Below are 22808 nucleotides of genomic sequence, written 5' to 3' on the forward strand. Positions count from 1 at the left end.
CGCAGCTGAAGGATCCAAGGGAAAGATGGAGTCAATACAGCTTGGCTTCAGGTGCGCCGCAGGAGTTGCCGGTGTTGACTACAACGTCAAACCGCCTTAGGGACTCCGGCTCCGGATTTTCTGTCGGGGTTTACTCCCTTAGCCTTTCCCCTGAAGAGGTATGCCGCAAGGCAGCGGAGGTTTTTTGGAATCAGAGTTTTCCTTCTCTGAATACCCTTATCACAACTCATAAAATTAGCCATAATTATCTAATGTCATTTAAAATCTATTCCATATTCAAATTTCCTCAATCACCAAGTCTTCAAACAAAGGTCCAATCAAAGATACCACATTGTATCTGACTGTGCGTCTTTCAAGTCACTTTTAAACTAAAATAGTAACCCATTCCATGCTATTTTTTCTTTCATGACACTGACTTTTTGAAGAAACGAAGCTAGTTATCCTCTACAACATTCCACATTGTGGAGCGGTCTGATTACTCTTTTTGTGTATGGTGTCATTTAACCTGCTGCTCTGTCTCCAGTATTTCTTGTAAACGGGTAAGTACATCTAAAAGGCCTGATGAAATTTAGCTAACAGTATATTTCATACTGCCTCGCCATTCAAAAGGCATGTTGGCTGTCTAGCCACAGAGAGGCAGTTTCACCACTGATTCTAAGGATCTCTTTATTGAAAAGTATGTTTTTCTTCCCACACCACCAACCAACAAGTGTTTAGTGAGATGATACCTTGATATCATGAGAATCCTAGAGGGGATATATATAAACCTTTATCAAAGTTTTGGCATCAATATGTCTTTAATATTGTTTTATGTTAACTTTTCTACTTTTCAACATTTCATTTTTTAAAATTGACAGCCTTGGTTCCCATGCTATCCCCCCTTCCCCCGCCCGCCTGCAACTGTCTAGGAGTTTCCCATGATAGTGGGGTACCTCAACCCGAGCTCCGTTTGGCCTTGATCAGCCCTAGACACACAGCTGTGAGATAACGACTGAATTCAATAGTTTCTTTTTTCTTCCCCCTATAAAACACACCCTCCTTCCCTAGGACCCCGGAGTCGGCCCGGCCATTCTCGGCACAACTTCCTCCCCTTTTGCTAATTCCCTCGATAAACTTCTTTTCTTCTGCTCGCTGCCTCCTCATGGTTCTCTGAGCGACTCCATTCTTACAAAAATGTTTTTCACAAACTGTAAAATTTACACAAAAGATTCACTTCTATAATGATGGCACACTTACTCCTTAAAATGTGAGCTCCTTCCTTCTTTTTGATTTTGTTTGAAACCCTGTAAGGAAAATAAAAAAAATTAAAAGAATGGCAGGCACATTTTATACAGATATAAACATTTTGTTTCACATAAGATATTTTACTGATTCTATTTAACAAAGTAAATGTCATTGGAAAATATGCTTATAGTCTTCCAATGTACTTTAAAAGTGATCCCAAAGTATATAATTAGGCTGTAATTAAGAAATTTTCTTCTTTCACTAAGTCCAATGATGTTCATGAGCACACCTATAAACCTTATTTTCAGCAAATATATAATTGTCACACTCATTTATTAAGATAAGCAAAGACCATTACTCACTAAATAAAAACATTTTAGTAGTTAAAAAAATATATCAACAAATATTTATTCTCTGGTCTGCCCAAGCCCAAACGTCTTGGTCTCAATGCCATCTGTCTTTCCCTACATGTATACTAGCTCTCCATTTCACTACTCATCTGTACCTTAGAGGTCATAAGATATTTTAATAGTGATTTGTTACTAATGAGTATCAAAGTTATAACCAATTCATGTTATTCCAATAATAATATTCTTAGTCATTTGCATTCTACTTGGATCTCTAGAAAGAGAAAAGGCCGAGGTGAAGAGGTGAGCCCAAATCCTATCTGGCTGCTCTTAAGGGAACAGGGCGAAAGTTGTCCATTACATGTACTTCTGTGGAGCAATGCTTAAGAATTGTTAGCTGAGGGCAATGATGTCTAAAAATACTTAAGTTGTTGGAAAACTTGCAATGAGTAGTGGCTGCTTTTTAGTGGTAAAAATTTCAGAGACAGAGACTTCTGGCCAAGATGGAAGCATAGACAGACATGCTGTGTCTCCCTCCACAACTAAGAAGGAATACAACTACCTCAAAACCAGAAACAACCGGAAGTTCCAGCAAATCAAACTGCATGGAAGTCCAGCAAACAAAGATATAAAGAAGAAATAGGATTAAAAAAAAAAAGAAGAAGAAATACTCATCCAGACCAGTAGGAGGGGCGGAGCCAGGGTGGAGAGGACACAGTGTGGTGGTGGCAGCAGCAGCACGCTGGCTGAAAGTGCAGTCACACGTTTTAAAAAGTCAGGAGGGACACATGGGGAGCGCTCCCAGCTCCTCACCGGACCTTGCAGCTCACAGTCCCAGCACTGGGGAAAATCAAGCCTCATTGCTTCTGACTGTGCAGACCAGTGGGGGTTGGGGTGGAAGCAGAAACTGCCGGTCTCAGCAGAGTCTGCTTGTTTAAAGGGCCCACATGGTCCTAGAACGTCCACAGACCTACCTGCTCTAGGAACAATGGCCAGGGCAGCAGCTAGAGGGGCACCAGTCCAGTGCGGAAGTGGGAGAGGTGCCTGGAAAGGGGGCGAGTGCTGGGCAGGAGGCATTGTTCCCTCTTGGACCCCTCGCCCACATACAGCGCCACAACATGGTGAAACAGGTCTCCCTGTACTGATGAATCCTTAAGGCTCCGCCCCTTCCAATGTAACAGGAGCGACAGCTCTACCTGGGATGTGGAGGCAAAAAAACACAGGAGCCTATCAGAATGAGGAGACAGAGAAGTATGGTCCAGAAAGGGAAATGGATCAAGGTTCCAGTGGGAGAACAAAGCGACGAGAGATAGCCAACCTAACAGATGAGGAGACAACCTAACAAACGCAGAATTCCAAACACTGGTGATAAAGATGGTCACAGGCTTGACGGATATGCTTGAGTATAGCAAACGCATAAGAGAAGAAGTGAAGGCTATGCTAAGTGAAATGAAGGAAAATCCACACAAAACCAATGGTGAAGGGAAGAAAACCAGGGTTCAAATCAATGATTTGGAACATAAGGAAGAAAAAAAGTCAACCAGCGCTGAATGAGGAAGCAAGAATCGAAAATAATGAGGAAAACTTCCTAAATTTTGCGAAGGAGATGGACATGCAGGTCCGGGAAGCACGGAGGGTCCCGGGCGAGCTGGACCCAGAGGGGACCACACCAGGACGCATCATGACTGAGATGCCAAAGGTGAAAGATAAAGACAGAGTCCTGGGGGCAGCAAGAGAGAGGCAGAGAGTTGCCTACAGGGGGCTGCCTATAGAACTATCAGCTGATTTCTCAGAGGACACTTTGCAGGCAGGCAGGGACTGGCAAGCAGTATTCAGTGTGATGAAAAGCAACCTACAACCAAGATTACTCTATCCAGCAAAGCTATCATTTGGAATGGAAGGGCAGATGAAGTGCTTCCCAGACAAGGTGAAGCTAAAGGAGTTCATCATCACCAAGCCATTACTATATGAAATGTCAAAGGAACTTAAGAAAAAGATCAAAACTATGAACACTAAAATGACAACAAACTCACAACTATCAACAACTGAATCTAAAAAATAAAAACAAAATCCAACTAAGCAAACCAGAATAGGAACAGAATCATAGTTATGGGGATCATTTGGAGGGTTATCAGTTGAGGGGGGGAAGGGAAGAAATGGGGAAATGGTGCACGGACTAAGAAGCATAATCGGTTGGTACAAAATAGACAGGGGGAAATTAAGAATAATATACCAAAGGGTGAAGCCAAAGAACTTATATGCACGACCCATGGACATGAACTATGGGGGCGGAGGGGATTGCTGGAGGGAAGGAGGGTACTGGGCAGAGGGAAGCAAAGGGGAAAATAATTGGGACTACTGTAATAACATAATCAATAAAATATACTTAAAATTCAGAGACAAAAAAAATACAAGAACTAGGAAATGCAATTTCTTCATATTACTGAATATAAACATATGTTTTAAATTTATTCACATATGCAAATAATATTCATAAAAAGTAAAGATCATTTCTCTGGAACAAGTTAGTCATAGGTTAGCTCTGAATTTCTGGCAAATATTCTGGACAATACAGTTTTCCCAAAAATTGGTCCATGAACACATGAAAGAAACAGAAACACCTGTATTTTGGTGGTCAGCACCATAGATAAAAGTCCACTTAAAATCTGCTAGGTTTTAATAGCACAGACAATCAAGTACATGAATGTTTACAAATACAATTGAGTCAACTCTAATTTTGATCCATGTCATCCTTCAAGTCAAATATATCCTAACACATTAGTACAATACATTCATATTTTTAAACTGTTGCTAGAGCTACCAAAGTAGAAAACAGTAAGGTCCATAACTATTTAAGGCTGTGGTAAACAGACATTTTCAAGTTGCAACTACCAAGCAAAACCAAGAGCCTACACATAATATGAACCTGAGAAAAAGTAAAATAAAATAAAATACAGTAAATCTGTGTAACAGAGCTATGGATGAATCACCCTTCCCCAACTCTATTTTTCCCTGTCTAAAAAAACTTTAAAAATAAACATAAACTATGTCAAAACTTTATATAAATTATACAAATGACTTTTCAAAATAGTTCATAATTAAAAAATATGCAGAGAAATGTGAAGTGCAGAAGAAGGAAGCTTAAAAAGTTAGATAACCAGTCTCAAAACAAATAACAAACTTATTTTGTTCACTTTGCATTCTCTTTCTGGTCATTAAAAGGGAAACTTCAGGGTCCTGGCTTCTGTGGCTCAGCGGACTGAGCGTCGGCTTGTGCACCAAGTGTCTCTGGTTTGATTCCCAGTCAGGGCACATGACTAGGTTGCACGCCAGGCCCCCAGTTGGTGGCACGTGAAAGGCAACCGCACACTGATTTAAAAAAAAACAGGAGCGGGGAGTGGGGTGGGGGTGGGGGACTTCATCCTGGTCGGATAGCCCAGTTTGTTGGAGCATCATCCTGTGCACCAAAGGGTTGCAGGTTCGATACCTGGTCAGGGCACATGCCTAGGTTGTGGGTTCAAACCGCGGTAAGGGCATGTGCAGGAGGTAGCTGACTTCTCTCTCACATCAATGTTTCTCTTTCTAGAATCAATGAACGTTTGTTTGTTTATTTATTTATCATCCTCACCTTAGGATCTATTTCACTGCTTTTAGAGAAGATAAAGGGAGGGAGATATGGAGAGAGAAGCAGAGAGGAGGGAAGATGGAGGGAGAGAGAGAAGGACATCAATGTGAGAAACATCAATCAGCTGTCTTCTATATAGGCCCCAATCAGGGATGTTACGCACAACCTATGCATGTGCCCTGACTGGGGATTGAACCTCCAACTATGGTGTACAGGACAACACTCCAACGAACTGAGACAGGGCTGAAGAGTAGCTTTTAAGTAAGAATATTAATGGAGCCCTGGCTGGAGTGGCTCAGTGGATTGAGTGCCAGCCTGCAAACTGGAGGGCTGCCTATTCGATTCCAGGTCAGAGCACGTGCCTGAGTTGTGCGCCAAGTCCCCAGCTGGGGATTTGCGAGAGCAACCAATTGATGTTTCTCTAGCACATTGATGTTTCTCTCTGCCCCCCATTCCCCTCTCTAAAAATAAGTAAATAAAATCTTTAAAATAAAATTAATGGAGACATGTACAGATGATACACTTAAATTACACCATCAAGTGAGTTGTTTTCTTCTGTTAACTAAAAATTCAAGTGGCTACAATATCACATCATAATCTTAGCATGGCATAACAATTTCCTTTTTAAAAATTTCCTGCTAAATTACGAGGTAGGGGCGACCCAAAAAAGCCAGACTTATCTTCTTGTAGTACAGGTTTCCCCTGATAGGTGAGTGCTCTAGAAACCCACATGTATCAGTGTACCAGCTGGAATTGTTGTGAGAGGCTGCATTCAGCCTCAGTGAATATTTCTGAAGACTCTTTCAATGCATTTGCATATTTCATGATGGGTGATTTACGAATGCACCTGACCACACTGTGCTGATGGTTCAGCAGTTTTTGAGCAAAAGCAGCATGACTCCTGTACCCCACCCTCCCTATTCACCCAATCTTGCCCCAAACATCTTTTTTTTTGTTGTTGTTTTCTGAATGAAAAAAGTCCTCAAATGGAAACATTCTGCCAATGTGGAAGAGGTGAAAAAAAATGGCAGAAGCACTAAAAAGCATCGAAATTGATGAGTTCAAAAGCTGTTTTCAGCAGTGGAAAAAATGTCTCAATAGGTGTACTGCATCAAATGGAGAATATTTTGAAGGTGGCTGAAGTTTAAACATGTAAGAATATGCAATTTTTAATCAATAAAATTCCAGGTTTTTTGGTCATCCCTCATATAATAGAACATGTCTGCAACAGACTGATGTATCAAGTGGCAAGTATGAAGCTTCAGTCTCTAAGGCCCGGTTTGGCATTTATCATCAGACTTTCCTCTATGCACAAAAATAACCTTTTTTTTTGTCTTTCTTTCTTCTTATTTTTTTGGGGGGATTATTCTCTGCCCCCCATCTCCTACAATCCATTTTATTTCAAATCGAAACGGAAAGGCTAATGGAATTGGAAAATAATTTAGAGTGTCATCAAATTTGAAAGTGTGTAATCAAAATAATCAAATGACATAAAAAACTTTTAAATGTACTACACTTACACTTAGTGGGGACAACAGAGAAGTAATATAACCCTTAGACAAATAGTTGTATTTTTTAAACTTTAAGGTAGTTCTTCTTAACCCTTAGGATCTGCCCAATGTAACAAATCATTTTTTTAGTCACAAACACAACAAGGTCACACAACCACAAAGTGTTGGGAAAAGATGCTGAGTGATAACTTACCATATAGTAACCAGTGTGATAGCCACTCATATACCAAGAGATTAACATACTTCCCAAAGCATCAGCATCATCAAGAGAATCTGGACATGTGGGAGGCGGTGGGGGAATTATCTGGAAGTGGAGAAAAATATACTTTAAAATGTGAAGTCTGTAGACCCATTTTATGGAGACAAAGCTGGATGCTAATTGTATCTCTCCCTAAATTCCATGTTATCTATTTAAAATTTTTTTAAAAATCTGATATTTGGAGAAAGCGAACCATTACCAACAACAAAAGGCCAACAAAATTAAATCGAACAACAATCAAAAGACAACAGGACACAAAAAATCTTTAAGCATTTTGCTTTGATTAAGAACTATTTTTTTGTTCCATTATGAAACCATGGGTGGAAGGCCAAGCATAAATACTGGGTTGGCCAAAAAGTTCATTTCGTTTTTTCCATAAGAGGGCTCTAATAGTGCTTAGTTGCCTTTAACTTCATTCAAAACAATTTGTTAGACTGCATTGTGACAGCTCTCATTATCAGCGTGCATTTAAAAACAAACATCAAAATCGGTAAATTTTTGTGGAGCCATTTTAATATTGAAGAAGGAAGAAAATAAGTGACATTTTAGAATATTATGCTTTATTATTTCAAGAAAGGTGAAAATGCAACTGAAGTGCAAAAAAGATTTGTGCAGTGTACGGAGAAGGTGCTGTGACGGATCAAATGTGTCAAAGTGGTTTGCAAAGTTTTGTGCTGGAGATTACTCACTGAATAATGCTCCACAGTCGGACAGACCAGTTGAAATTAAGAGATCAAATCAGGACATTAATTGAGAACAGTCAACGTTATATTAAGTGGGAGATAGCTGACATACTCCAAATAGCCAAATCAATTGTTATTGGTGAAAATGAAAATGTGTCTTTTATTTTACGGAAAAAACCATATGGACTTTTTGGCCAACTCAATACTTTGATAGTTTTCCTCAAAAAAATACTCAAACAGCATTTCAAATAAAGGTCTTGAGTAGAACATCTGCACTGTCCCCAGCCCAACACGGTTTGCCAAAAAGTGCCTTCGTATGTGGCCTATTATTGTTATCTAAAAGTCTACCATTAGATATCTGGATTGTCTACATGATCAGAAGCTAATATCCAAGCATACCTGGAAAGAGAAAACATTAATCCTTATGTATGGTATAATTAAGTTTTATCAAATAGGAACTACCTCCCTAGGAAGGAAGCAGGCGATATAAGGCTAAGAGCTGGGGCGATAAGAGGAATAAGTCTGGTAGAGAAGGGCATTAAAAAACCCAAGGCTGCCCTGCGGGTGTGGCTCAGTAGACTGAGTGCCGGCCTATGAACCAAGAGGTTGCTGGTTGATTCCCAGTCAGGGCACAGGCCTGGGTTGCAGGACATGTCCCCAGTTGGGGCGTGTGAGAGGCAGCCAATCAATGTATCTCTTGCACATCAATGTTTCTTTCCCTTTCTCCCTCCCTTACCCCCTCTCTGAAAACAAATAAAATCTTAAAAACAAAACAAACAAAAAAACCCCAAAACCCAAGGTTTAGTTCAAATTTTTACCCATAAGAACCTGGCCTGAGGAATGGTTTAAATAACATTTCCTAATCACCTATATTCTGCTAAATCCCAAACTATGTATGAAAGCAAAATTTAATCTGAGTTCCTTTTGTACTTACTGGTGGTCCAGAAGGAAAAGGAGGCAGCCAGCATGATGACAGGAAGTGTGGTGGTGGTGGTGGTGGTGGTGGTGGTAGTGGGCCATTAAACTTTAGACCTGCCTGCAAAAAGTATTTCGAAGGAAGATTAATTTATCAATTTCAATATGAAAAGAGGAAAAAATATTTAATGTCAAAAAAATTAAAATAACAAACCAAAAAGATTAAACAGAATTGCCTGTACCAAATGCTGAAGTCAAACGGAATCATAAATCTAGATTTTTCTCATTTCCTTTCTATACACATTCAGGGAGTAAAATCAAAGTAAGAAAAAATTTAAATTACCTAATAAATCAAGAGATAGTATATTTAGCAAGATATTTCAATCATAAATCACTATATCCCCCAAAATTTCATTACCTAGATTGTATAATCTTTTTACAGACATCCTCTTAGTAGTTACATATGCTAACTTAGAGCATATACTATAATAATTAGTAAACTTCTCACTTAACAAGAAAAATCGGCACCCTGAGACCAATAAAGCATTATACATACATATGCAGACACATAAACATAAATTAAAGAGGCCTGATCATTCTAGAAATGAATATAATGTAAATCTCAAGACAGATCTCGCAGAAAATCTTAAGGAAAGTTTTAATAAGTCATGCTTGAAATTTTTATTAAAAAAATTATTATTTCCTGAATACCAAAACCTCCAGGGAAATCACAGCTTTATACCTAACAGCTAGACAGGGTTCTACGATATAACCTAAAATATAAACCTTTTTAAGTCAACTTGTTACTTATTACCAAAAGAAGCATCAAGAAAAACGATATTTACATTTACTCTATAAAACAAGCTGGGAGCCCTTTACAATTTTACCTGTATTATAGGTAAATACTGTATTCTCTTCCAATTTTTATATATCTTACACAAGTGACTTGGGGAACTATCAGAATTGTCAGCTGATAAAATATCATATTTTCTAACTTAAGTTCACTATATTATTAGTCTAATACCTAATACTCTATAAAAGTAGTTGGAAAAGCTTTTCATTCTAAACTATTCTGCATTACCATCATATTTCCTTTCTGAAGAATTCTCAAGTGTGTATTTATAACACCTACAGAAAGCTACAGAAATTTCATGGGAAAATCTACAATTCCCTTAATGGAAGGTTTCACTATTTGTTGAATGTTTCAATATCATTAACTATTTCCTGGGAAACCTTTTCTGTGTAGAAGTTACCTTTCCTGGTCCTGGTCCTGATCTTGGTATGGGGGGCGGTGGAGGGAGAAAATAGTTCCATGGAGCAGCTTTTGACTTGAAGTTATTTGGTTTATTTCCAGTAGACGTGGAGGAGTTCTCACTTTCATCTGTTGAAATCTGACTTTCATTTTCATTCTTTGAAAAGAAAAAAGTATACATATTTTTTGTTATACAGGTGTCATTAAGAAAAATTTAATGCCTCAGTGGATCAAACTGACTAGTTATACCACATAGTTTCTCATCTAGTCTCTGCTTCCAAGAATTCTATTTTTTGTATCCTCACCTTCTGAACATTATGTTGTGTATTATTAGCCACTTCAGATGTTGGGGAAAGTAGATCAGATAGATTTTGCTCCTCTCTATTTCCATATCCAGTATAAAACACGACACAAGTTTCTCTCTTAAAATCAATTGAAGCAATGGTAGCTGGGTAAATGCAGCCATCTTCTGACCAAATGGCAGAACATTTGTCACCAACTTTCCACTATAAAGACAAACAAAGATACACACACACACTTCTTTTAAAGATGGTAAATTATTATTTTGTTTGGGTGGGGTAGAATAGGGGATAGAGGGGACAGTCCCTGTATAACTGATCTGGAAGGCAGAATGAGGCAGTGAAAAAAACTTGGAGCCCAAAATATGTAACTCTGAATTCCAATATAAATATAACATAATAATATAATTCTGTCACTTAATATAAATACTGCCATTTTTATAATCATGGACAGATTTTTAAATCTGTTAGTCTTATTTTCCTCACCTGTTAGGTGGACATAATATAAAATATGTCACTTATTTGTTAAGAATAGAAAGGAGGCAATGCGTGAAGTGCCCAGCACCTCTGGCCTGGCAAACAGCAATGCTTAACAAATATTAGTTCTTTTCCTGCTTGGTAATGGTGAAACTAAAGTGACTAATGAGATGCCAAAATATTTAGCTTCCAGGTTTACTATTTTAAATAGCAGAAAGGACTCTACCGAGAATTTTAGGTTCCTGGGTATTAATAATTTTAGTATTTATGAAGAAAAAAAAGGATACCCACTTCCCAGTTTAAAAAGTAAAATACTGCCAATTCAGTTTAAGGCCCTCAGGTACACCCGCCTCCCAAACAGCACTGCTCCCTTCCCCCCAATAAAGTAAACACTGTCCTAAATTTAGTATTTATCAGTCCTACCTAATTCCTTATACTTTTATTGACATGCATGCTCCTAAACAATAGAAAGTTTAATAGTTTCAAAAATGTTATTATTACATACCAATGGAAAACACTATACTAATTATTTAAGTTAAAGATATTTTATACTATTTAATAAACAGTATGAAGAAATTATTTGAAGTTAAATCTCAGTATCTTAAAATAACCTGCTTCAAGGGAGTTGTGGCATTCTTTTTTTGGCTTTTATTCTTCTTAGCAGGTTTTCTTCTAGGTGTGCCTTTTGGTTTATTTGAAGCTTCAGAAATGTCACCATTCTTTAGAGCATGCTATAAAAATATGAACAGAAATGTATATGTTACAGAATGATTCAAAGTCACAGTATAATTCAGTCACCCGGAAACCATCCCCACCCCGCCGGGTCCGAGGAAAAATAAGTCTTCCATGAAACCAGTCCCTGGTGCTACAAGGTTGGAGGCCGCTGCTCTAAAGTATTAATTACTGCACCACTGCTATCATATCTACTTTAACTAACCCATGCTATATTTTAATCTTCAAAATTAGAATAATATGCACTTTAACAATTTACTGTAAAAGTTATCAATTAAGCAAAAAAGTAAACATTTCATACCTTAAATGAAGCCACAGCTTTATCATAAGCTTTTATCAGCGCTGTATCATCCCAGACGTCAGAATCATCACTCTGGGAAAGGTAAAGAATAAAAACAATTCATGTTTGGATGGATTTCATCAAAAAAAGTATGTTTGAAAATGCCAACAGCCACCTTAATCCACACATAAAATTAAACTAAAAATGGGTTTTTAAATCCTAAATATAACCACAAGAAGCCTACCTGCTTAGAGATTATGTGACATATGTAAATGTCCTAAGAGGTATGCCATGAAGTGAATGCTCCACAATTTAATCCCAATTTACTGACCGTAAGTGCATCTGTTCAAGTATAACTCACACTTCATTCAGTCTTTCCTAAGAGCAGATAAAGGGTGTAGTTTGGCAAATCAAGAAGATAAAGGCCTTAGTTTTAGTGGGAAAAAATCTGATATTAAATAATCTGGAAAAGATCTAAAATTATTTCTATTTTTGAATTTAATGAGTGCTTAGTAGAATTTATACATAATTCAATTAAAAATATTTTTGAGCGCCCACCAATCACTAATCTTCATGGAGAGGTATAAAACCATGCTACCTGCTCTCAAGAGAAATCAGGGATTTAACACATAACATCACACAAAACAAAAAAGAATAGGAAACAAATATAATCAAATATTAAAATGTGAGGTGCAAACAATAAAACAATAAATGTTTTTTTAATAATTTATTTTTGCTTGTTTATTTATTTATTTTTAGAGAGGGGGGAAAGGCGAAAGAGAGGGAGAGAAACATCACTGTGTGGTTGCCTCTCACTTGCGCCCCCAACTGGGGGCAACCTAGCTATATGCCCTGACTGGGAATCGAACCAGCCGACACTTGGTTCACAGTCTGACATTCAATCCATTGAGCCACACCGGCCAGGAAATGTTTTAATTAAATGAAAAGAAGTGGATTTTCTCCAGTTTAAGATGAAGATACAGCTGATTCTGAACTCACCTCCTTCCACCCACACATCAAATCTACAGCGATGTATGGAAAAATTTCCTCTGAAAAAAAATCTAAAAATTAGTCAAGAGACTACTACACACTGACAAATGAGGAAAAAACCTGACATCAAAGCAGGTAGGAGAGGCTGAGACACAATCTCACCATAAACCCAACCCTTGGGCAGCAACCCACAATGGGGAGAGAAATGAAGGCCAGAAGCTTTGCCCTGAGGAGTGGTGGATTTAAACCCCATACTGGATGTCCTAACTTTTAAGACCTATACTGAGATTAGCCCCCAAAACATTTAGCTTTGAAAACTGAGGGGGCTCACATCTACCAGACCCATAAAGAACAGCAAACTAAGTAAAGGCTCTTAAAGGCCTCACCTGCCCCGGAGGCCCAGTGCTGAAGCAGCCAACTGAGAGGCACCCAGACCTTAAGCTAAAAAGGCTCACTTGCTTATCTTAAGGCACACCCCACTAGGGGCAGAAGCTAATAAATACCTATCTAGGAACCTGCTGGGATACTTAACCAGGACAGAGGCTTGCAGGTGCCATCTTCACACTCTCTGCCTCACTCCAGCCAGTGGGCACCTTCATTCTCTCCCTCTGCCTCACTCCAGCTCACTGTTATCTTCCAGAAAGGAGCTTATACTTGTCCGGCACCCTGACTACTGCAACTTGTATCCAGGGGACACTTTCAGATCACCTGGTTCTGGTGGCCAGCGGGGAAGTTACACTTGTGTTCTCATAGGCCTATATATGTTGCAGACTTTAAAAGCTGCTGCCTGAGGGCCTGGCTTCCAATCAGCCTTAATTTAGCTACTGACTTAATTTAAATCCTCACTCTTGGGACACTGACAGGTCTCTGTCCACACTTAACGGTTTGAGAGCCAACTCAGAGTTAGGACGAGGCTGAAAGATAAGGTTCATCTAAATGAGGCCACTCCTTGAGGTCTGGGAGAGGTGGCTGTTTTATGTAATACACAGAAACCAACACAGTACGTAAAATAAAGAAGCAGACAAATATGTTCAAAACAAAAGAATAGGTTAAAATTCTTAATGACAGAGATAAGTGAAGTACCTGATAAAGAGTTTAAAATAATTGTCATAAAGATGCTCACCAAATTCAGGAGAATGGGTAAGCACAGTGAGAACTACAATAAAGAGAAAAATATAAGAGTAGCAAACAGAGGTCACAGAACTGAAGAATACAGTAAATGCACTGAAAAATACACCAGAGGGGTTCAACGACAGACTAGACGAAGCAGAAAGACCAGTGAGGTCGAGACAAGGCAGTGGAACTTACCAAATCAGAGCAGCAAAAAGAAAAAGAATTTTAAAAGCTGAAAGTAAGAAATATTTGACTGAAAATCTAAGGGGTACCAATGAAGACATGGGAAAAAAAATCCCAAAGGAATAAAAATTAAAAATGAAGTGGTAAATACAAACAACTAACAAAGAATATTTAACATATATATAAATGGGATCCCTGAAGGAAAGAAAGCTAAAAACGCTACCAAAAACAAACAAACAAAAACACCTAAAAAAGGAATTCTCAGAGCCTCTAAGCAAAAAGACCAAGTCATTTACAAAATAAAGAAAAGCAGTTAGTATTAGACTTTCTCAAAGAAATTAATGGGGAAAAGTATGAGCCAAGGATTTTATATATATCCTAGCTGTCCTTCAGTAGTAAGACTAAGTTTAAAATGTGGAAGAATACTGTCATCATTCTCCTTTCCAGAGAAATCTACTAAAGAATAAGCTTTATCCAAGCAAGACATGACCATGGAAAACTTGGGTTAGAAAAAAGCCAAAACTACCAGCATCAAATATATTTAATTGTAGACCTAACAAAAAAGAAAGTATATTAAATTGACAAGCTGATTCTAAAACTCATATGGAAATACAAAGGGCCTAGAACATCCAAAACAATTTTGAAAAAGCAAAGCCAAGTTGAAGGACTTATTATCTGACTTTAAGGTGCATTCTAAAGCTACAATAATCAAGAAAGTGTGTTTTTAGCATTAAGGTAGACAAATAGATGCAATGAAATCAAGAGTCAGAAACAGTCCCATATACATGATTAATTTGCAACAAAAGTACAGATGCAATTTAGTAGGGAAAGCACAGTAGCTTTAACAAATGATGCTGGTCATTTGGAAATCCTTATGCAAAAGAATGAATTTTGACCTGTATCTTAAGCCATAAAGAAAAATTAACTCATAGTTTATCATAGACCTAAATGTAAAACCTCAAACCATAAAACATAAAAGAAAAATCTTTGCAACCTTAGATAGCCTTCAATAAATGAACCACCAAAAAAGAAAACTGAAAAATTAAGATTTCAGTTTTCTGTCTAAATGGCACTGTTGAGACTGAAAAACCAAGCCACAAACTGGGATAAAGCATTTGCAAATTACCTACCTGATAAAGGTTTCATACCTAGCATATATGAAGAACTCTCAAATCTCAACAAAAACAAAACAAACCAATTCAAAAATGGGCAAAATATCTGAACAGAGACTTTGCCAAACAAGATATATACATGGCAAATAAGCACATAAAACGATGATCAACATCAGTCATCAGGGAATGCTAATTAAAACCACAAGATGTACACCTATTACAATGTCTAAAATTAACACAAGACTGTCCATAACAAGTGTTAGTCAAAGATGTGAAGCAAATTGAACTTTCACACATTGCTAGGTGAAACGTAAAATGGTCCAACTACTTTGAAAAAGTTTGACAGCTTCTTACAGTTAAAATAGTGACCTAGGTATTTACCCAAGAGAAACAAAAGCACATCATACAAAGTCTTCTACGCTAATACTCATGGCAGCTCTATTTGTAACAGCCCCAAACCGAAAACAATCCAGTGTTCGAGAACAAGTAAATGAATGAACATATTTCATATACTCATGCAATGGAATACCAGAGCAATAAAAAGGAATGAACAACAGATATACACAACAAAATAAATGAAAACCAAAGTAACAATGCTGAGTAAAAGAATCCAGCCAAAAAAAAAAAAAAAAAAAAAAAAAGTCTATGTTTATAAAATTCTAGTTTCTATGTGTATAAAGTTCTAGAAAATGCAAGCTAACCTATGGGGACAAAGTGGGTGAGCAGTGGTCCAGGGAAACGAGATGAGGAGAGATGAGAAGGAAGGATTACAAAAGCACATAAAGAAATCCAAACCAGCCCAGCCCCTGAGACCAGACCACATACAGAAGCCCTGAGATGCTAGGAGAAAAGAAATGGCCTGCCAATCCCTAGCTGCAGTCCCAGCTATGAGGATGCAACCACATGAAAGGTCTCAAGGAGAAATGCCCAGCAAGACCTTCACAAATTCCTAACCTAGAGAAACTATGAGAAATAAAATGATTGTTTCAAGTTTTGAGTGATTTGTTACACAGCAACCAAAACAGGCCATTAGAGCTGCTTTGATATGTGTCTCAGTCACCACCAGCAGCCACGATTTCTGAAATTATTCCTCATGTCCTGCCATCTTCTACCGTTTCTCAACTCCTGATACTTCCACTGTGCTCCTAAGTAACCAATACACTCCCCATCCCATATCTTTTAACCTCTTCTCTGAATATTTCCTTTATCTTCTTGCTGTAACTAACATCTGGCTTTCTCTGAGGATGCCCCCTTCCTTGCAGCCATCTCAAATGAAATACTTTTTCCTTATTGAACCAGAGGTGGGTAATAAATCTTCCTTGCTCCTCACTTCCACTTCTAGATTATTCTCCCTTTCCTCCCCAAAACTCCTAGCTTTAAAAATTCTGTCAACCGAGTCCCCTGCCTCACTGTGCCCCGCATTGCCACAATCTACAGCCCACTGAGTCACACCTCCTTATTCCCCGAGATTTCTATCCCAGTACTTTCTCCAAAACTACTACTCATAATTCTTGATTATTCAAAAACCCATGCAGATGATCTTTCCAATACCCTATCTTTGCGGGTTTTTAAACTCTTCTTTACCAATGATCTATCACCCAATCTCAGCTACTCACCTTTAAATAAAATTACAACAATATGTCACCACACTTCTATTAGAATGCCTGAAATTAATGCAAGACTGACATGCCAAGTGTTAGCAAGAATGTGGAGCAAATGGAATTTTCATACATTGATTTTATTATATTACAACCAGTAACTATAAACTCTCCATAAATCCTACTCTCGAACCATAACCTTCTAGGATCTACAACTTATTCCTTCTAATAATCTAATGATGACAACCATTCCACTTCACTAGAATAGCAAAACCCTTGTCCTCCCACTTAAAAGGTTTTATTATTATTTTTTCTTAAGGGAGAGGGAAGGGAGGTAGAACAAGAAGGAGAGAAACATCAATGTGAGAGAGAAACATCAATCGGTTGCCTCTTGCACGCCTCCACCTGGGGACCTGGCGGCCAACCCAAGCATGTGCCCTGACGGGGAATCGAACCAGCAACCCTTTAGTTCGTAGGCCGGCACTCAATCCACTGAGCCACACCAGCAGGGCACCCAAATTAATTTTTGATCTTCTGCTTTATAAACCTGTTCTACTTGCAGTCTTCCCTATCTCAGCAAATCCGTAAACAGCAACTAACTTCATCCTTTCAACTGCTGAGGACAATCTTGAAGTTATCCTTGACTTTCCTCTCTCAAGTCTCCATTACTGAATCCACATGCAACTACTGTTGCCTCTGGTTTCAAAATACCTGTATATCTGGAATCCAAGTAATTTGTTCTCCTTTGTTAACATCCTGATCTAAGTCTGGGTGATTTCAATAGACTCCTATTTTCCCTGCTTCACCCTGACCTGCCTCCACACACGCCCCCCAGGCAGAGTGGACAAACCAAGATCTAAGTTGCGGTAGGGTCTCAGCTCAAAGCCATCAAAGCACCCAAGCTGCGTGGGGAAGGAGCTTGCGGTTGAGGTTCCCAAATGGGAAAAGATGTACACACAGGCGAATCACAATCCTGCAGTAAACAGACTGGCCAGGTCCCGGCCCGAAGATGGGGATGGAGCCCAAGGGCCGGCTAGCTGGCGCTAGGAGCCCGCCCTGGGTACCGTCGGGAGGAGGAAGAGCCCGCCATGACCTCACCTGGCCCGTGCCGCGCCGGAACAGCACCGAGTCCTCCTGCTCCGAGACACCGCCACCACCTCCTCCCCCCATCGCCATGGCGAGGATACCTGGGGCTGCGCGGCGCGGCCGGTGTGCCTCTGAGAGTGACGACTTCCGCCGCGGGACCTCTGGGAGCGGAAGAGTACGGTGGCCTGAAGGGCAACGAGGCGCCCCGGGCGGTTTCTATGCGCTGGCTACCGGTGGTCTTCACCTTGATTCATTGTTTTCTTTTCTGTATTCTCTCAGTTCTTTGATTTCACTTTTTAGTATAGTTCTAGAGCGATTCAACCAGGGTATTATTGTTTGAAAAATAACTTTTCTTTTAAAATAGTGTTCATTGCAGGAGATTTAGAAAATTTGGGTAAAGCAATACAATAAAAACCAGTCCAGAGGTAACCAAGGATGTGTGTGTGTGTGTGTGTGTGTGTGTGTGTGTGTGTGTGTGTGTGTGTGTGTGTGTGTGTGTGTGTGTGTGTGTGTGTGTGTGTGTGTGTGTGTGTGTGTGTGTGTGTGTGTGTGTGTGTGTGTGTGTGTGTGTGTGTGTGTGTGTGTGTGTGTGTGTGTGTGTGTGCGCGCGCGCATATATATATTTAAAGAGCGCTGGCCGAGTAGCTCAGTTGGATAGATCATGGCGCGCAGGATGGATCCCGTTAAGGGCGTATACAAGAATCAACCAATTTAAGTATGAGTAAGAGGAACAACAAATCGATGTCCCTCTGTCTCTGTCTCTCTTCCTCCCTCTCTCTCCAAAATCAATAGATAATATAAAAATGCTTTAACAAAAGGAAATACGTATATATTTTAAAAGCTCGATTAGGTTTTTTACCATTTTAAAGCATATAATTTAATGATTTTTAGTATAATCCCAAGGTTGTGAGGTCCCCACCACTATTTTAATTCTTGAACATTTCATCCCCCCAAAAGGAAACCTTGTGTCTGTTCGCAGTCACTCCTCCGTACTCTCCTACCTTACAACCACTAAGCTACTTTCTGTCTATGGATTTACTTATTCTGGATATTTTATGTAACTGGAATCTTATAATATGTGGCCTTTTGTGTCTGACTTTTTCCACTTAGCATAATGTTTTCAAGGAGGACTTAGTTTTAAAGAATTTTAAATGATAGGTTCTCTGTTGAAAAAGTATTTCTACTTATCAAGACCTGGTTCAACAAAAATGAACCTATGGCATTTTTGTTCTCAAAGAAATGATGACTTTTCCTGTTGATGACATCCAGATTTGAGTTACTATATTTTACAAAGTTATTTCATATAATAGACAAAGCACTCAAAAGCATACTGTAGCAGATTTGCAAAGGAAATCATTTAATCAGATTTGAAGGCATTTATGTAAACATTAAATTTAACGTCATGAACTGGAACCAATCTTTGTGCATATGGAATTTTCATACTAAAAACCTACCTTTAGTGACTCTTGGAACTTGCCCATAATCAAATAAATAATTCAAATAAATGATCAGATTTCCAATTTGAATAATATATATTGGAATTGTTTTGTGAAATAGTGAATAAAGAAAAGACAAGGCCAAAACCAATAAGTTCCTTAACCTTACCTTACTTCAGGATCTAGGGTTAGGAGATCAAAGATGTGTCAGTGATTTGTGTATGATAAGTACACCAAATTGTTAGAGCAGCAGAAAGTTGAAAATTCCAATTGATGTTTCAGAAGAATATTTGAATGATGGTATGGGCAAATGCAGTATAACTCAGAAATGACATAGATATAATTAGTCATCCAGTATGTGAGGTTTGAACTCCCTACCCTCAAATCATGTACAAAAAATACACTCAAGATGATTTTTATAAACTTCAGATAGATGATATCTTAAGATAGAAACAAGAAACCAGACAAGAATTGAAAACTCATATACCTTTTAGGGGTCAGGCAGGTAATGTAAATGAGTCAAAGAAGCGTAAGCAGTAAGGGGTGAGGGTACTGTAATCAGTTAATTCAAGGCTATACCTCCATCACCATCCCCACTCCAGCTAGTCCACCCAAATAAAGGCATTCAAGTTCATTAAAAATATATTATATTCACTACACAAGGACACAGCAAGAAGTAGGCAGTCTGCAACCCACATGGGGGACTTTACCAGAACCCAACCACACTGGCACCTAGTCTTGGGCTTCCCAGCGTCTAGAATCATGCAAAATGTTTGTTAAACAATTTTTTAACATGCCACACTGGGTAAGTTTGCTGGCTGTCAATTTGTATCTTGACTTATAAAGAAACTATACATTTTATTATGTAATACAAAATTCTAGCAAAAGCACCACAAATAAACAAAGAACAAATAGTAGTTTGGAAAATATTTGTAACATGTAAGAAAATAGTAGTATCCCTTATATATTAAAAAATAAGCTTTGTTAAATAAATTAACGGTAAAAACAGCAAAACAGGCAAAGGTAAAACGTTATTCACAGAAGGAAAAAAAATGGCCAATAAATAAGCCTAAACACTGGAAGCTCCGTACTCACTCTGCCTGGGTTCAATCCTTAACCTGCCGTTTACTAGCTGGTAACTTTGAGGAATTCCTTAACCAAAACCTCACTTTTTTTAAGTATAAAAATGGATATAACAGTAGTCCCTTTATGAGAAGACTAAATGAAATTTAACAAAAAACAGAAAGCAGAGATAAAACTTGTGCAATTCACACAAAAAATCCAAATGTCTAGGAAAAGAAAAAGGATGCTTAACATCCACAGTCATGGTATTATAAATTAAAAACCAAGAACTTGGGGGGGGGGGCAAAACTGAAAGCCATTTTTCACTCAGTTTGAAAAAATTATTAGAAATCAATAATATCGGATGTTACGAAGGGCATGGGGCTATGAAGTACTACCCTCCTGTTGGGGACTATCTATAAAATTATAAATATGTACACCATTCCCCTAGGAATCCTACCTGTAAGAATTCATTTTTATACAAATAAAAGCACCAGTACATGGGGATAAATAAGTACGATGGCCTATATTATAGAATTGTTTGTAGTAGTAAAGGCTTACAAACATCCTGATTGCCCATGAGTCAGGAAATGACTGGATAAATCACTATACATTCATATGATGGTCAGACATGCTGTATATATACTGACCTGCAGGCATGGCTATTAAAAAAAGTATCAAGTTACAGCTAAGTTTCCCATTTTTGTTAAAAAAAAAAGAACAAAAAAACTCCCTGTAGTGGGTTGAATGGTGGCTCCCAAAATGACATATCCACCAGATACCTGTGAATGTGACCTTCTTTGGGAAGAGGTTTTTGCTGATGTAATTAAGGATCTAGAGACAAGATCTTCCTAGATTAGAGTGGGCTCTAAATCCAGTGACAGCTCTGGCTGGTGTGGCTCAATGGGTTGAGTGCCAGCCTGTGAACCCAAAGATAACCTGTTTGATTCCCATTACGGGCTAGGTACCTGGTTGAGGGTGTGCATGGGGCAACCAGTTAAAAAAAAAAAATCTAATAAACCCAATGACAAAATTCCATAGAAGAGATAGGAAGAAAATAAAGAAAAGAAAGCCCTGTGAAGACAAAGGCAGAGATAGATAGCTAGACTGCCACAACTGAGGTGGTGCCTGGAGGCACTAGAAGCTGGAAGTGGAAGACAAGGGTTTTCCCCTAGAATCTTCAGAGGGCATGTAGCCCTACTGACACCTTACTTTTAGACTTCTAGCCTCCAGAACTGTGAGAGAATAAATTTCTGTTGTTGAAAGCCACTGAATTTGTGATAATTTGTTGATAGCCCTAGAAAACTCCTCACATCCCTTAGTTATTGTTAGGTTTCAGGGGAGGGGGTCAGCAGAGGTAGAGAAAGCCAGCAGCCAAATGCTGAACAAGATGGATTATTGAGTATGCAACGTGGCGGGCTGGGGTTAGGGCAGACACCAGCAGCTAGGGGCCCCGGGACAGAGCGTGTTTTTAAAGAGTTCTGAGACTTGGACTAGGTAAGCAGTACAGGATAGGATACGTTGCCCCCTTGTACAACCAACAGGCTGGTGGTTGGACAATTGCCATCTCCTGATAGTCGCCTGAGTCTAGAGCAGCTAGGGGCAGGGGGTGTTGAAGGGACTTTGTGCAGATGGCTCAGATGGGGGAGTGGGAGTTGAGTCTGAGAACAGAGAGTTGCTAAATTCCTGTCTGCAGATAAGGATACCTTTGAAGGACACAGGCAGTCACTGGTGCCAGGAGTAGCAGATTTATTGGGGCTTAGGCAGTCCCTGACACCAGCAGTTACTCTGGGGGCTTGCTAAAACCAGGCCTGGATTCCCAAAACCCAGATCTGATGCCTAGGAGTTATATGTATGTTTAAACACATTTGCATGAACATTGAGAGAAATATACAACTATTTTATCAACCCAGTGACCCAGGAATTCCACTCCTAGGTACATACTCAATAGAAATAAGTGCTTATAACCACCAAGATATATATATGTTTATGGCACAATTATTCATAGTAGCCCCAAATTAAAAGTAATCCAGATATCAGTGAAAAGTAGAGTGAATTACTAAAATATCATACATTCATATAACAGAATGCTACGCAACAATGAAAAAGAGTGAACTGCTGCTACACATGAGACAGAGGATGCTCATAGATGTAATGTTGAACTAATGAAGCCAGACTCCTGAAAGGACATAGTGGATGATTCCACTTACATATAATTCAAAAACAGGCAAAAGTCATCTATGGTGATTGTCAGATACAGACATCTAAAAGCAGTCACAAGGAGCCTGCTAGGGTGCTGCAAATGTCTATGTGTATTGATCTGGGTGGAGACTTTGTATGTAAAAGTCAGTCAAAATGGACATTTAAGCTGTATGCTCATTTCTCTGAGATAAATGACTAGGAGTGCAATTACTGGGTCATATGGTAATGGTATGTTTAGTTTTATTTTATTTTTTAAATATTTTATTTTTTTATTTTTAGAGAGAGGGGAAGGGAGGGAGAAAGGGAGAAAGGGAGAGAATCAGCAATGTGTGGTTGCCTCTCACACACCCCGATGTGAGGACCTGGCCTGCAACTCAGGCATGTGCCCTGACTGGGAATCGAACCTGCAACGTTTTGGTTTG

The 22808-nt window shown here is 38.8% G+C and overlaps 1 protein-coding gene across 1 annotated transcript; it reads right to left on the bottom strand.

The window, feature by feature from the left end:
* Positions 1-1232: 1232 nt before the first annotated feature.
* On the bottom strand, positions 1233-17835 carry LOC150008489 (survival of motor neuron protein-like). The gene is made up of 8 exons (XM_090279317.1): positions 17699-17835; positions 11626-11697; positions 11204-11323; positions 10122-10322; positions 9818-9973; positions 8584-8685; positions 6901-7011; positions 1233-1283 (listed from the first exon to the last, which is right to left on the bottom strand). The coding sequence occupies exons 1-8, from the start codon at positions 17774-17776 to the stop codon at positions 1233-1235; spliced, it is 891 nt and encodes a 296-aa protein (XP_090135443.1). The 5' UTR covers positions 17777-17835.
* Between the last annotated feature and the right edge of the window lie 4973 nt (positions 17836-22808).

This window comes from Furipterus horrens, unplaced genomic scaffold (assembly GCF_987537825.1).
Source record: "Furipterus horrens unplaced genomic scaffold, mFurHor1.1.pri manual_scaffold_5, whole genome shotgun sequence".
In the NCBI taxonomy this organism is placed as follows: Eukaryota; Metazoa; Chordata; class Mammalia; order Chiroptera; family Furipteridae; genus Furipterus; species Furipterus horrens.

What these genes read in the sequence shown, in the direction of transcription:
- LOC150008489 (XM_090279317.1), bottom strand. Translation starts at nt 17,776, where the DNA reads ATGGCGATGGGGGGAGGAGGTGGTGGCGGTGTCTCGGAGCAGGAGGAC. An exon ending in CCACAACTCCCTTGAAGCAG is followed by an intron (nt 10,323 to 11,203) that starts GTTATTTTAAGA and finishes TTGTCTTTATAG; the next exon opens with TGGAAAGTTGGTGACAAATG. An exon ending in CACAACATAATGTTCAGAAG is followed by an intron (nt 9,974 to 10,121) that starts GTGAGGATACAA and finishes TTCTTTTCAAAG; the next exon opens with AATGAAAATGAAAGTCAGAT.